This window comes from Cydia splendana, chromosome Z, assembly GCF_910591565.1.
Source record: "Cydia splendana chromosome Z, ilCydSple1.2, whole genome shotgun sequence".
NCBI lineage: Eukaryota > Metazoa > Arthropoda > Insecta > Lepidoptera > Tortricidae > Cydia > Cydia splendana.
The window spans coordinates 41,831,190-41,847,249 of record NC_085987.1 but is presented as its reverse complement, the minus strand read 5'-3'; the positions used below and the strand labels follow the sequence as shown (position 1 = coordinate 41,847,249).

General features: G+C 36.7%; 3 protein-coding genes and 1 long non-coding RNA gene across 5 annotated transcripts in view; 2 read left to right on the top strand and 2 right to left on the bottom strand.

Moving 5' to 3' along the window:
* The window catches only part of LOC134804163 (uncharacterized), a 157,235-nt gene that overhangs the window by 114,546 nt on the left and 26,629 nt on the right, over nt 1-16,060 (top strand). The gene's annotated exons all lie outside the window — the stretch shown is intronic.
* LOC134804140 (uncharacterized) lies at nt 4,140-5,326 on the bottom strand. Its single transcript, XM_063777085.1, has one exon. The coding sequence runs from the start codon at nt 5,324-5,326 to the stop codon at nt 5,135-5,137; it is 192 nt and encodes a 63-aa protein (XP_063633155.1). The 3' UTR covers nt 4,140-5,134.
* LOC134804138 (uncharacterized) lies at nt 5,338-7,348 on the bottom strand. The gene is made up of 2 exons (XM_063777083.1): nt 7,135-7,348; nt 5,338-5,564 (listed from the first exon to the last, which is right to left on the bottom strand). Exons 1-2 carry the CDS (start codon nt 7,334-7,336, stop codon nt 5,338-5,340), a joined length of 429 nt encoding a protein of 142 aa, XP_063633153.1. The 5' UTR covers nt 7,337-7,348.
* LOC134804070 (TGF-beta receptor type-1) overlaps nt 8,625-16,060 on the top strand; it is a 34,065-nt gene continuing 26,629 nt past the window's right edge. Inside the window, exons 1-3 of one of the 2 annotated variants that reach the window (XM_063776971.1) lie at nt 8,625-8,964; nt 11,863-11,980; nt 13,654-13,763. In XM_063776971.1, the coding sequence (XP_063633041.1) occupies nt 8,865-8,964; nt 11,863-11,980; nt 13,654-13,763 (328 nt within the window). In that variant the 5' untranslated portion in view covers nt 8,625-8,864. Of the gene's footprint in view, nt 8,965-11,862; nt 11,981-12,660; nt 12,813-13,653; nt 13,764-16,060 lie in introns of both variants that reach the window. The other variant, XM_063776970.1, reaches the window with a different exon arrangement.

Here is a 16,060-nt window from a genome sequence, read left to right as displayed (position 1 = left end):
ACAGATTCAAAAATTGCTTCGATGCTTCAACTCGTTATTGCATCTGATGCGGTTTGAGCATTCTCGGTACCCACCTAGCACTCACTTTCGTCATGCCAAGATGTTCACGTAGGATCCTCAAAATTGTTGTATCTGATACACCAACTAATGCAGCTAATTGTTTCTTTTTAAGTCGAGCATCTTCTAGTACGAGTTTTTCAACTTTTTGAACCATATCCGACGATGTGACTTCAATCGGCCGTCCTGGGCGAGGGTCGTCTTCAATTGACTGTCTGCCATGTTTGAAGAGGCCATGCCACATGTAAATCATGGTTTTAGCAGGGCACTGGTCCCCGTAGACGGCTTTCATTTCATTCATTATAAGTTGCGGAGGTTTTCCTTGCTTCGATAGAAATTTTATCACGGCACGATATTCAATTTGCTCCATGGTCGCACGTTTATTCCGAAATAATTTGTTTGAAGGGCGATATCTTTAAAACAAATGACGGTTTTGAATTGACATTTACATTTTTTTTTTTCTAAAGAGTTCTCATAAAAGAGAAACAAAGGTTTTGTACCATTTCACCTCCTTCCACTTCATTCCGCGAATATTTGTACCTTCCCTCGTACACTCGGATCACATGTAATACGAGACAAGTTTACATCTGTACCAACCTCGGAGTAATTAACAATGGAGCCGCCATTAACAGGCGTTCCCCTCTGTCGAAATTAGGCGGCCAATGGTCAACCACATGTCAACCATATGTATGGACTGACGTTTATCTGACATGACGTACCTATACATTTGATGTGCCCCTCCCCCGCAAAAAACGGCAGACTATTTTGTACCGAAAATTTTAGACATGGCGTCTCCGTTGGTTATATCCTCTAAGGTACCAACTGTGCCTTGTTTCGTTAAATATTACTATGTACTGTACTGTACTGTACTGAACTGCAGTCTGCAGATTTCTAGATACTAGGTAATTTTTTGTTCTGAATTTAAAATAAGTAAATATAACGTGGTAATAAAGTCTTTAATTTCCCCATTCCTTCCTATTAGTGAGTAAGTATCGATCGAATCGAATCGTCGCCGTGTGAGTAGGGTAGGTTCACACGGCGACTTTTCGATTCGATATTTTCGCCTTATAAATTACGTCGATTCAGGCATCAACTCGTCACATCAAACCAATGGAGTTGGCAACTGTGAAAGGTTGTTATAGATGACGCCAGCACAGGTTTTACTTGTCTCGTTTTGTTCTTGTCATGACTTCATTTCAGATTTGGCTTCAAGGGCATCCAGTCCATAAGATTAAAAAAAAAACAAATACAATATATTTGTCACTATTCGTAGGATTGACAGGTAAAAACCTATGTTGGCGCCACCTGAAAAATTCTGGGCTAATAATATTATAGGGTTTAATTGAAAACAATATCAGGTTCAATTACATTAAGTAATTTATTGTACGGATAATAAAAAAAATAATTATTCAAGTAAATGCATTATAAAATTTATAAAATATTAATCACTACGAATAAACACATATTCGTAGTGATAAGGCAGTGTAAACGACTAAACTAAAGAAGTATAACATTCTGACAAAGCTAGACAAGATTCTACTATACGATATAACGCCGTTCTAAAAAAACCGGCCAAGTGCGAGTTGGACTCGGGTTCCAAGGGTTCCGTACATTTAGTCTGACTCACGCTTGACTGCACATTTCTAATAGATTTTCCTGTCATCTGGGTAAAGAACTATTTTGTGTATTTTGTTCAAAATTTTTAACCCACTAGTTTCGGAGATTACGGCTATTTTCTTAAATAACTTCTAACCTAATTATTTTAAAATTATAAAAAAAATATATTTGAAATTTTCATAATGAGCTTTCATTAGATATATAACACGATATAGTTTGAAAAACTTTATTTTTTAATTTTCCCATTTACACCCCAAAAGTGGCCCCCATGTTATAATTCATTTATTTACGTTACATGTCCCTCTTTGGGTCACTAATTTACATGTGTACCAAATTTCAACTTAATTGGTCCAGTAGTTTCCTAGAAAATAGGCTATGACAGACAGACAGACGCACGAGTGATCCTATAAGGGTTCCGTTTTTGTCCGTTTGAGGTACGGAACCCTAAAAAAGAAATGAACGCTGTTAAGCATGACAATATGACGATATACTTTCATTAGATTTTAATGATTGAAAAGTATGGAATAAGAGAAGATCCTGTAGTTGAGGGGTTAAATCACTAGTATATAACTCTTTGACCGCCAAACGTTGAATGAAAAAAGAAAACTTACTTCAGACATAGAAGGTATATATAATAGAAGTGCTATTATACGCGTGCTTCCGTGAGGGACAAAACATACGCAATGCGACACTATGATTGGTCGAATTATTTGTTGCCCATCATAATACGTACTAAATTTACGGTGGGGAATTCAAAAAATGTGAGACTGTGATAAGGACATACAATAATAGCGCTTTCGCTGCTACTCGAACTGAAAGATGCATGAGACTATCCCGTTCGGTCATTTCCCCCCACCCCCATGCCAGATCCAGTTATAAACTAGATTCATAACTTCAGAGGACGAACGGTAAAAGAATTATTTTTAAAATATTAGGAACCTTCAGAATTTTCGCAACCTATTATTTAGTTTTAGTTTTCTTGGTGCCTGTTTGTCATTAGTTAGAGGACTCACAAGTCACAAGAATCTTAACCAACACTAGTTCCTGATGACGTTTATACACTTCGTAGCATTTAAGGCACGTCTTTGTTAATTTATTAGGGTTCCGTACCCAAAGGGTAAAAACGAGACCCTATTACTAAGACTCCGCTGTCCGTCCGTCCGTCCGTCTGTCAAGGCTGTATCTCATGAACCGTGATAGCTAGGCAGTTGAATTTTTCACACATGATGTATTTCTGTTGCTGCTATAACAACAAATACTAAAAAGTACGGAACCCTCGGTGGGCGAGTCCGACTCGCACTTGTCCGGTTTTTTTTATTCTTACATAATTAAATAAGTTTTGTACGGAGCTTTAACACTTTCAGTGCCAAGAGTCCCAATTCCAATACAAAATGAACCCGACTATCGAGTTCTTGGCACTGAAAGTGCTAAAAAAACGACTTTGGCGTCCAAAGGATCATACATATGGATAATTAATAAAAGTAGTCGAGTAGAACCACAACCGTACATCTCGATTCTCGAATAAGGCCCCAGACCTACCTAAATCGAGTATAGGTCTTTCGCATTGCCCAACATTCGCATAGCGTTAATGTAAGATAATCCAATGAGAACGTTACCTGCCGGAAAATTAAAAAATCGCAATATAAAATTCATAATAATCTTAAAATAAAATATAAAAATATATAATTATAGGTACATCTAAACTTAATCTATCAGATCTCTAAGGACGGACAGTCAGCAACAGATATTCAAACGACAATTAAAAGCAATCCACACTCGATTCGAGGCTGAGCGACAGCGATAGAAAAGGGAGTGTAAAAACTCTGTCTAAGCTCTCTTTGCACTAACATATATAAAGGGTGGGAACGTAATTATATGCGTGTTTTTATTGAATTCCGTTAACTTCGGGGTATGGTTAAGTACGTTTAAGAGAACTTAATGGCATAGTTAATTAAAAAAAAAAAAAATTTTTTTGCTTTTATAAAAAAAATAAGTTTAAAAAGTAATTAAATGTAGCATACAGCGTTGTTGTAACACGGGCATTACATTTAACTCAACCAAACAATTGAAATCTGTGACATATCAATGGCATTTCGAACATCGATCGACTGAGATTGTACTAAGTTTAGTAGCAAATGTATGAACTCATTCTAAACACTAATCAATATGTAAACCGGCCCGAAGGCAAGTGTACACGCTTGTAGAGGACTTATAGGAAAAAAAGAATTGATTATCTCCGTAATGGGGTTAATTAGAATATCGGTGTCTTTGGGAAAGTTACTTGATTTAAGCTCAGGAATGCACCCTTGAAATTAACATTATTGATGATAATACCACACTTTGTCATGCAGTTATCTAAGTTATCTTAGTCCAACTTGTCTTGTCTATGTCTAATGTCTTACTTTTTTCTTCCTTTCTTCTTTCTTTTACTAATGTCTGACCTATAAGGTTTAAGGTAACTTAAATGTTTTATTTTTGAACAAGTTCCTTTTCTCTTCCGTCGCTAAGTTTTAAGTAGTATGGTCGTGTGAATATTCGTTGACTACTATTTTTCAGGCACTAAATGACATGGACGGTATGTGTTCAGGCACAGAATGGCATATTTTAACTAGGTTAAATGCAAAAAGTTCAGTCCATTAGGACTCTCCGCTGATAAGTCAAGGGGTCCATGTAAAAACTCGGCAAATTATCAAAATAAGGCAAGAGTATGCAAAAGTGCATTCTCATCAGGCTACCATACATTTTCAAACTAAGAAGGTAAAAAAATGTTCAAAAGCTGAGTTCAGTACCTATTCATACCTAAGGTTGGTATTCAATCTGTTCAATTTCTTGGTCCAATGTGTATTGCGTCTCACTCTCTCGCTAAGCAAAATGTTAGACGCAAATACACATTTGACAAAGAAATTGGACAGGTGGAATACCACCCTAAGCTATACATACCTAAATAAATGATTCTATATAACATTTAAAATTCTTAAGATACTGTCAAAATATGACAAAATATTGTTACACATTCAACTGTAGTTTCATGATTTCTACTTGTCATTGAGTATAAAAACTCTAAAGCGACATTACAATGTTTACGATCTATCATTTAGTACAAAATCTAAATCTAATTAAACTAATTATTGCCACAGGGAAGTGGTAACTGCCAAGCACCTTCTTTACAACTTTATTTAACTGGTTTTGCCATCAAAAATTCCAGGATCACTAAACTTAATCTGGGATTCTCTTAGGTAATCTATAGTGACTCATTACATTTTTTCTCTTTAGGTGTCAAATCTACCAAATTATTTGTATTATTTCATTATTAAAAAATGGAAGAATTTGTAAAATGTCAGATTAATCTTTAATTTCAGTAGTATCAAACCAACAGTTACCACCGCGACAATAGAGCAATTGGTGCCCCACATACTACTTTACTTCTAAACATTGCCTACACTAAAAATAGTCATGCCTGTCACGCATAAGAAACCTTCTGTTCATACGCTTCATCTTCCCTCCAATACCCTTGTACCACTGCATGATGTACCGGTAAGGTGTCATGCCTTAGCTTACACCAACGGGCTCCGAATCTAAGCATCAGAATGATCACCAAGAGGATGAATAGAGATAACACGGCCACAGCGGGATATAGCATTAAGAAGGACATGGTTTTTAGACTTATATGTCACTCTCACGCTTATGTAACTCTAGGTACTCTTGAGAGGACGTCAGTGGTTGAGTGGAGACGGACGGAGGGACGTCGCCTCGGCCGTGTTCCTCGTGGTATTCCGTGGAGTATGGTTGGACGTAGTGGACCGGCTGGTAGTTGCTCTCTAACTCGGTCAAGTCAAGTGGAGGCTGTTTGTGCGGAGTGGTGGACCAGATGGATACAATCCAACGGTTTCCTGGAAATAAATTATTATACAATTTAAAAACACCTTTAGGTCCATGTTGCCGGAAAATATCACATTTGCTAAAATAGCATAAAAATTATAAAATAAGTACAGTAGGCGCTGAATATTCGGCGCTCGCCAATCTGCCACGCCCAGTAATCTGGCAATTAGACTCAGGTGACCCACTTTCTAGCAGTTTATACAGCTGAACACCAGATTACAGAGCAGTTGCATTTCAATTCCCCACATCAATATGAATTATCACTCCTAACATTATAAATGCAAAAGTAACTATCTATCTGTTACCTCTTCACACTTAAACTACGAGCCCCGATGCATATGTTTTCGTCTAGTCAGACCATTTTTTGAGGTGTCGCATTTGTACAAAAATAATGTTTTAGTTTATAAATCACTAATATTTAATACTTATACTAATGTAGTTTAATTTTATATGGTAATATTCTACAATAACTAAATCCAAATACAAGAAATACCGTTTGTACTGAAAGAAAAAAAATAACATTTCATTATTTTTATTTGAAGGGTAGGAATATAACAGATGTGAAAAGGGCTATTACTACAGAAAGCAACACGGCTCTGCCATAGTACTGACAATTTTGTTTCGAGCCCATGCAAGCAGCAGTGCTGTAGGAGAGGACAATATGATTTGGACAATGTTTTTGAAAAGTACATTTTTTCAGCAATAAAAGTCTCTTGCAATTTTATTATACGATCAAAATGAACCAGATTAAACATTACTATTATGGTTCCCATTACTGGGTCATTTTATGTTCATGTGTAAAATTTATTACAATAAACTAAATTGTTGTGTGGAACTAGACGAACTAATTTGCATCGGGGCTCATACTTAACCGTTTGCGAGAATGAAATTTGGTATGAAGATAGATTGAGACCCGGAAAGGATATAGAATAGTTTTTATAAATCATCATCATCATTCCATGCAGACAAATTCAAAGGCAGAAGCTAGTTATGGGTGAATCGGCTTTTAGAACACTGAAGCCATACAAAATGTAACTTTTATCTGATCAAGTTGTTAATTTTAATGTGTTTATTAAATACTTATGGATCTAATAATGCCCATGTAAACAAAAAATAAAAAAATCAACATGGTTTTTGAAAAATCGATTTTTTTTTGCAGTCATAATCGAAATCAAGTATCATAAATAAAGCTTAAATTTCCTATACAAATCTAATAAGTAATATGGCAGTTCCAATAATGCAACATATTTTAGGGGCTGCGGTTACTAAATTAATATGGCAGTTCCAACAATCCAACATACTTTAAGGGCTGCGGTTACTAAATTATTTTGCAGTACAAAGTAACCTATCCTAATTTCTATGGTCAAAATGTTCAAGGATTGATTGCCATTGGCACAGGTCACCATGTTTTGTTTCAATAGATTATTTCAAGAACTAGATTGCCAAACTGCAGTTTTTTGCTTAGGGTGGCAGATGAGTAAACTTCAATATTAGAATCCTAAGACTAGGTGGACTTGTGTAAGATTGTCTTGTAATATTTATTTAAGCATGTTTCAACATATATAAGTAGGATCAACTTACCCGTGTGTCGGTCCAGCCAGTAGTCAGAGTACCTCGAGCAGCAGCACACCACGTTCAAAATAAGAATCAACCCCAGTATTACAGAACTAATGGCAATGGCTATATAGAATGGGGTAAAATCTCCCACTCGCGACACTAAAGGGTTTATGGCTTTGTACGTTCCGTTCCCTGTAAAGTAATAGGGATGATCAGAAGCCGACATGGTCTAACAAACCTGTTGAAGAAAGAAAATTACGTCAACTTATAGGTTTTTGAGATGCGCATGGACAAAGAAATTCAGCGTTATTCGGAAAGAGCTAATTGAATCATGTGAAAATAAGAACAAAAGGTCTGTTTTTAGGTCACGCATCATGGAATACGAAACGAGACCGCACCCTAGCTTGTAGGGCGTGGTAAACGCTAACCAAGACTATAAAACTGGAATAGGTACTGACCTGAAACTTGTTTTGAGATCGAGTCCCAGCAATAGGTCAGAAATGTATTCTTATTACAGATATATACATTTATCGCAGACTGTTCACAGGCAGCGCACTGGTGTAACGAAGTTTAACAAATGTTTCAACTTCAGTCACAACACGCTCAGCTCACGATACCATTAACGAAACTTTATGTTATCCACAGATGCAGAATACTATACTATTGCATTGTTACACACAGTCAAGATTATAAAATTATGAAAATAGAATGATTACGAAGTACCAACATCAGATGAGCGGTGGTAGCCGAGTATGAGCGGTGGTAGCCGAGTGGATATGACGTCCGACTTTCAATCCGGAGGTCGCGGGTTCAAATCCTGGCTCGTACCAATGAGTTTTTCGGAACTTATGTACGAAATATCATTTGATATTTACCACTAGCTTTTCGGTGAAGGAAAACATCGTGAGGAAACCTGCATACATCTGCGAAAAAATTCAAAGGTGTATGTGAAGTCTCCAATCCGCATTGGGCTAGCGTGGGGACTATAGCCCAAGCCCTCTCGCGCATGAGAGGAGGCCTGTGCCCAGCAGTGGGACGTATATAGGCTGAAATGATGATGATGATGATGATGAACATCAGAAAAAATGAAACGGCTCGACTCACCTTTGCGGCCCAACAGAGTGAGATGAAGCGATAGTCAGAATGAAATAACGTATCGCAGATGTTAGAAGGTGTATTTTGAACAAACGTGACTTACTATGACTCATACAGTAAAGGTACAGGACTCATTTTTGCGGCAAAATGAGATGGACTTATGGGTCTCATGTGGAAGGTCGTAATCATAATTGTTTTCATTCTCGCGGGAGCCACGAGTTTTTTATCTGTTAAGCCACCTCCAGACTATGCGCGTGAATCGCGGGCGAAGCCGCGAACGCGAGTGTGTAGCGGGCTTTAGATTTGTTCATGTTTTTGGTGTTTTCATTCGTTCCGTGTACAAGTGTATTGTATACTCATACATATAGTATATCAGACTATGACTATAGGTATTCATAATATTCATTCATTCACTTCACCGGAGAGGCGACCCGTCTATCAAGGAAATTCTTTCACATTGATTTTACAAGTTGTTTTAAAAATGTATTTTCGTTAGTCAGTGTGTTGAACCAGCGGAATTCCGCTCATACGCAAACAATTCAAACAGTTTATGTGTAATATACTAATAAGCCATGTTCGTATTAGACATCAATGGCCGTATTGCTGTTTTGTCGTGCTTCAATAATATGTGTTTTGTCGTGTCTGGACATTAGATTGTAATGTTTCAATCAAATAATGTGATCATGCATAACTATATTTGCCGAAAGTGGTTGCTGCTGCTGTTATTCGTGGTTTATCGGAAGCTGGACCCTGTAGAAGGTAAATGTTTTCGACGCTCTTAAGATAAAATTATATTATATACATTTGTAGGTATATTTTTATAGATAGGCTACAAAGAGGCTAGGCTAACGAAATTATGGTCAATCACGGTCGCCGCTGCAAGAAACAAGTTATGAGCCAATTGTGGCATTCGCGTGCGTATCTCTGCCATATGCATCTTTATATTTTAGTCGGCCGTCGTGTTCAGAAATAACCTTAAGTCTATGCATAAATTAAGTCTGACCAGTATGGCCAATGTTTACAGTTAATTTCTAAATTTAATTAATTTTTTGAGTCTGTGCAACAAATACTGTACGTCATACATGTTGTTTGTTTTGTAAATAAAAATGAAGTTGCAATTATTACTGTGATTCCATTTGCCAATGCAAAACTGTAATATATGTAATATTCCTCTGTTTAGAAACATTAATATCATCACTTTCTGTTCTAATATATTTTATACTTGGGAGTATTATAATTATATAACATCACAATTATTGCCAAGTTTTGCAGTTATGACCATGTTTCACTAATATATCGTCGGGTGACAAGCAAAAGTCACTAAGTACCAGAGCTGGACACCGTTAATCAAAAAGTTAACTTCGTTAATCCGTTAAATTAAAAGTAAACTTCGTTAAACGTTAAAACGTTACTTTACCAAAGTTTTAACGGAAGTTAAAGTTAATCGTTAACTCGAAATCGTAAATATACGCAATAAGAAATAAAACTAGAAGAAATAATCATAAATTTTGATTTTTGTTAAAGACTAATCTACTAATTAACATGGTAATCATTACTAATTAATAATAGCATAGCCAATAAAAATATCATTCGCTAGCATCGCCCATAAGGTGCATGTTTCCCTTCATGAACATGAGCATATTAAAATTGTCGTCTGATAGCGACGCCCGTTTTGGAGAAAAAATATCTTTTCCCGCCGAAAACAGGCGTTTCACAGCAGCACTCGAAGGTATACTAGTGTTATATTTGAGGCAGCGCGCGGCCTTGGTGTGAGTAGGTACTTAGGTATTAACGATTAACGGACTTAAGAAAAGTTAACGGAAGTTAACAAGTCCGTTACAGGTTTTTAAAGTTAACTTAAAAGTTAATCCGTTACTCGAAAAGTTAACTTCGTTAATTAACGATTAAGGGATTAACGAGTTAATGCCCAGCTATGCTAAGTACTATCAAAAAATTAAAGTAACAATGCACTTTATTACACTTGTAACACGGTTTATTGTCCAATAATTTCAATGGTGTTAGTGACTTTTGCTTGTCACCCGACGATATGCTAGGAATCAGGGTGTAACTTTTGTATTACAAAAATACACACATGCATTAGCAAAACGTTTTGTGTATTATTTAGTTCTATACTAAACACATGTTTTTTTATTAAACTGTCACCTGAATAGTTAATTACTTACTCAGCTTTTTTTATTACACCTCTCACAGTCTTCCTATTACTCATATTTTAAATAACTGGTAAAAAAACACAAGAAGAATGTTGGTATAAGACGCAGTAACATGTATGTTGGCACATATTAATGTGTCTAAGTTCCATATTAGTTTTGTATAACATTATACTGACACTTCATGTTTTTTTTAACATGTGCTTTATTATTTGACTTATTTTGTTACAATTTAGCAGATGAAATATGAAATGAAGAGTTATTGCTTTGTATTATTTTTTTATTTGAGCCAGTTTTGTGTGTTTTAATTTTAAGACTTGTTTTTATATCCTACATACGAAAATTATAGTTAATTGGCAAATTCAATAACAATGTTTGGATTTGTACCATTTTGTAATAGATTAGTTGGATAAATTTGAGCAATCAATCTCTTATTATATAAACATAGCAATGATATTAATCTGGCATCTGTCCCTAAACCTTACATTTTCAGCTCTGAACTAGAATGTGGAATGAAGTTATATAAGTTTGCAAAGTTCTAGCTCAATTAAAAATCAGGAAGCGGGACAAATTTAACTCACAAAAGTTCATGATGGCTTCGGCAGAGTTGAAACTGATTATAATTTTGTAACAAACCTCTCAGTAATGGTTCAGAACTGATAACAAGAGTTTTATGAAAAGCTACAGATTTGCTATTGAATTGGTTATCAACAATACTTATTTTTGCGGGAAAGAATCAATCCCTTCACTAAGAAAATTGTGGGTGAATATGTAATTTAAACATGCTCATGTTATCAAGATACATGTATTCAGATGAATGCGACCTTGCCAGTGCCAAGATATTCATGTATGCCTGCAGTCCAGACTTGATTGACATACTGACATGAGCCATAGCACATGCAACATGATAGTTGCTAGGTATTTCATTATAGCGGAGAGTTTAGGCCAGTGTCTACAGTAGGTACCTTGTGGTTTATTTTCTATTTAGTCATGGCAGTACGTAACGGCTGTGATTAAAGCCCTTTTTGTAACTTTTTAGAGAAAATATTGAAAGACGAAATGCAGTCTTAAAATGAATGATGAGATGACAGGCGGACTTAAAGTGATTTCGACTAAATAACCATTTGGCTCTGAAGTAAAATTTTAAGATATTTATATATTGAACATAGGGTTAAGTGAACAATTCCTTAACCTTTTATTCATAAAACTTTACAAGCCTCAATTAGTCAATTTATGCTTTATCCCTTTTTTACAAATACATAAGTCAAAATGACAGATTATGACAAACAATTAAATAGCTAATTAAGGCTTCAATCATGTTTATGTATAACACCATTAATCCATAAGAATTAAAACTTTGTTATAATGGAGAAGTTTTATATGCTGTTTTAAAATATAGAAAATATCTAATAAGAATCTTACTTGTCTGTTTGACAAGCCTAAACAAGTCTTTAGAAATTCTAATTGAAACCTATTTGGATTTGGTCAGGCTTAAAATGTTACTGCGACACATCGGGCCCCAGCTGCCAGAACGAGACCTGCGAGACAGACGGCTTCTGCTTCGCCTCCACCACGCTCAAGGACGGCGTCGAGAAATACGAATACCGGTGAGTTGCCACACGTTACATTCAGTGCTCACCGACACTATGGTTGTGTTATTCCAAATTTATACTGGGTCTCAACTCAACTCAAAATCACTATTTGAATTTTATCTTGATCTTAAAGGTACTAATCTAATCAAAATTATACACAAAGATACAAACCATTGGCAATAAATATCAACACAAACCTGCAATTGATAGATGTGGCTTGTGCACTGTAACACGTGTTTAATGTAATGGTTGGCCTATAGCGAGGTGTCCAAAAGCTGTTTAAATGGCTTACCCCCGGACGACCCGCTACCATGCAGGAGTCCAAGTAATTATTGCTGTAAGACCGATCTCTGCAATTCCGATGAGATTTCCAAAGAGCGAATAGCGAGCCAACGCTCCGCCCCTCTCACGGGTAAGCTCTCCAGGCCGTGTGACTTCTTGGAAAATGCCGATTTTGAGTTTGTTTTTGATGTACTATTAGAATCATAATTGCATCGTCATTTCCTATAAGTTTTGTGTTGAGATGCCAATTCTAACATCGCTTCCTGATTAGAATATGTACCTATCTACTAAGTATCCGGGCCGGCCCGTTAGTTTTGAATGATGTGCCGTCTTTAACAAAAACTATTTTCCGAGTGTGCCATGGTTTTCGCTTTAACCTACTAAACATGATTTCTGGCTTCCCCGCGACGCAGCTGTATGGACCGTAAAGCACTGATACCGCCGGAGCACCCCTTCGGTTGCTCCACGACGAAGGCTAAAAATGAGTCCGTGGTGATACAGTGTTGTGACAGTCGTGACATGTGCAATCGCGATATGCGTCCGCAGCTGCAGCCGAAGCCGCCAGGTAGGCAAGCGCCCGTGACGCTAACCGCACCGCTTGCCGGTACACAGACACTCCTAACCGTAGGTACTCTAGTGAACCGGGTGCCGCGGCTACGCGCGCGGTCTGCGCTGCGATCACGTACCGCTCCTCGACACCCATCATTTCAAACTTGAGTTACATTGACTGTCTCACATTATCCGGGAGGATATCGGCTTGAACTAGTAGCATAATGACATTTATGTCCGATGTAGCACAAAATGACACAGCAACTTGTTTACAAAATCTGGAAGTGCGCCTCACACTTTTCGCTTGCCTTTAGCTTCTATTTATTAAAAAAATCAATAGAATCCTCTTGTCGGTACAATAATAATCTCAATACAAATAATACCGTACAGGAACCGCCTTCATACCTATTTATCCATAGGTGGATTGAAACGCATCTGATTTGATACATATACGCGGCCATTCGTCACTTTTAAAACTAGTTTGCTTATTTTTAAGACTTAAGCCCTCGTATGGGCGAGAGCGAATCCGCGTACGAGAAAAATATTAGAAAAAAATAATCACGGCACACGAGAGGTTAAGGTGGTCGGATAAGACAGGTCGTCTCATCATACCATTCGTCAGGCCATTTGATTTTATGTCTACCTATTAATTCTGAAACGCAAACAGAGGTTGATTATAATCGAAGTTGGTGTGTCGATGAGCGCCGCGTCTCCGCAGCCCCGGTGCGAGTGTGCATGGCTAATAGAGTTGTTTTTTAATTTTTTTATTTCTGTTCTAATTACACTAAATTTCTTCCTCTAGACGACCGGCATTGATCACCCGTTAGACATGTTTCTAATGTTATTGATTTGAATAGATGTTGGGAGCAGGAATCGGTTTTCCCGCCCGGGGACTGGCCTATATGGTGTCAGAAGGGCGATGTATTTTGCTGCTCTACGGACCTCTGTAACCGAAGCGACGAGCCAGGTAGGCCCTCATAGGTACAAAAGGGCTCTTGTACTGTCTTGTCCATGTCCCTGAATGTTACATCATTGGGAACAAAAAACGATATGGAACAAATTCAAATTCGCATGAAATGACGATGCTGAATGCTCGTCTGAATCGTAATTAAAACCTAAGTACAATCTGTATATTAGCTTTGGACGTGTCGTTCCAAATGAGTTTATATACAGAAGGTATAAAGCTTTTTCTTACTATTCTATTTGAAGTTTTATATTTAAAGGATGTATATATATATAACTAGGCATGGAGGGATGTCGACGCCGCTCGAATGCGAAGGCGAATTCATAGGTATGTCTCGAACTACCATTACTGGGGCATAACGAACGTGATCATCGCCGGATTTCCTCTAAAGCATGTTATTTTTAAATACTAATCGCATGTCAATAACTTAAATTCTAAGTTTAACCTAAGGTTGATTTTACGTTATGATTTTCTACTACCAATACATGAATATCATCGGTTTCATTAATCAACAAAATATTCCCCGTAATTAGTACGAGTGTGAACTAGGGCATCGTTTTTATGATACAAAAAGTGCACGTCTCAACGGTGCGCAAACCCGTTCAAACGCAAAGTTTTAAGTTTAACATTGGCACGCTGTTCCTAATGCTTATTTTTCGATCTTCATTGAATTTCATAGTCGAGAATATTTGCTTATGAATATATTAATTATATTATGAATAGTTTTAAATATATTAAATTTAAATGTACATCTCTCTTAATGTCTTATTGGAAAAGAGCGACCGAGCCCCGTACAATTGGACAAAAATAGTTTTCCCAAGAACGAAACTTAGCTATAAATCGATTTTCCGCCCCAATTGTATTCCCTTTTCTAGACATATTTACGCAGAAATAAGTAAATACCTTAAATGATAGTTTATCTCACTACATAGTTTTAACGTTTTGTAAAATATAGGTACGGATGATAGTTGCCTTTTAAGGGAAACGGCCGAAGAGATTGATCAGAGCCGGTAACCGCTACCAACTTTTAGTATGTTATGGGCATGTTTATTAGGACCTCATAACTGCCGGGAGACAGTGGTGCAGTGCAAGCCTGCTACTTCAGCGTAATGACGTCATCAAAATTGGTGTACCCCTTTTAAATATGGGAATAGTTAGTCCAGCAGGAATATATAACATTCAAGTGTCATGTATCATGTATATGTGTTCCTATAGATATATTGGTTATGGTAATCGGTTTCAAAATTAATGTGCATGATGTTCACAGTTGCTTCGTTTTGTTTGTGTGCTTCGCATTGTGGTGGGCGTTATGTGTGTATTAGTGTGTAAACTTATTAAAATGTAAAAACTTCACGACATGAAGTGCTTGGACGTATGGCAACAATAATTTTAATTATACTTTCTTTCTAGTGCGGCAAAGGTAACGTTTTTTTATTATTATTTTATCTTGTGCTTGAACTTGAACTTTTTCGATATTTAACATTCCTATTGTGTTACCATTTGATTACATACTAAAAACTAGGTTAGTCATTTCTGTCTGTCGTAACCGGGTCAAGTTTTATAAGTTTTCGTTGACGATAAAAAAACAAATCCATACCTAAACTCATTGAATAAATTGTTATGAATTTGTGTTAATGATAATGATAAAATTAACATGGTTTAAGGAGTCTCAAATTAATTCACAATTATAATCAGAGGGATAATAAAAAACTCGCTAATCTTAAATGTATTATTATGTTGTCGTTTGCTAAATGGACATTGATAACACTGTGCAGTATAAATTGATACTAAACGAATTAGTATTATTTTTTATTAAACATAGCGACACTACTTTGAAAAAATCTCGTATCTCGCACTGCTACTCAAAGTTAAAACGCAGTAAATCTGTATGCATACCATACATAGTTACCACATTTTTATTTTTATTGACAGAACAAGATACGACAGTTCTTCAAACTAGTCACGATAGGTATCATTAACGGGTATCGTACTTACTAAGTACAATACTCCTAGGGTTATGTATGATACATGAAATGTTCGATAGTGCTCGAAGTAATTGCGGCGGAGACGGGGCCACTTACGGTCGCGTTCCGACAACTTTAGAACAACGACTTCCCCTCTGACTCACGTACACTCGGCTAGTTCTTAGGGTAGGTCAATCAATTTTTGTGTATTATGGCTCCATCAGGGCTTGATGATTCCGCCAGTGTCGAGGTTGGATAACACACGGCCAGTATGATATAGATCGTCGGTGATGTATATACGGTGTTCGGTTGAGTATCCATCCACCCTACAAACAA

Excerpts from the sequence above, each read along its gene's own strand:
- LOC134804138 (XM_063777083.1), bottom strand. The coding sequence starts at position 7,336 with ATGTCGGCTTCTGATCATCCCTATTACTTTACAGGGAACGGAACGTAC. Across the intron at positions 5,565-7,134 it reads CTGGCTGGACCGACACACGG|GAAACCGTTGGATTGTATCC; the intron begins GTAAGTTGATCC and ends ATTTATTTCCAG.
- LOC134804140 (XM_063777085.1), bottom strand. The coding sequence starts at position 5,326 with ATGTCCTTCTTAATGCTATATCCCGCTGTGGCCGTGTTATCTCTATTC.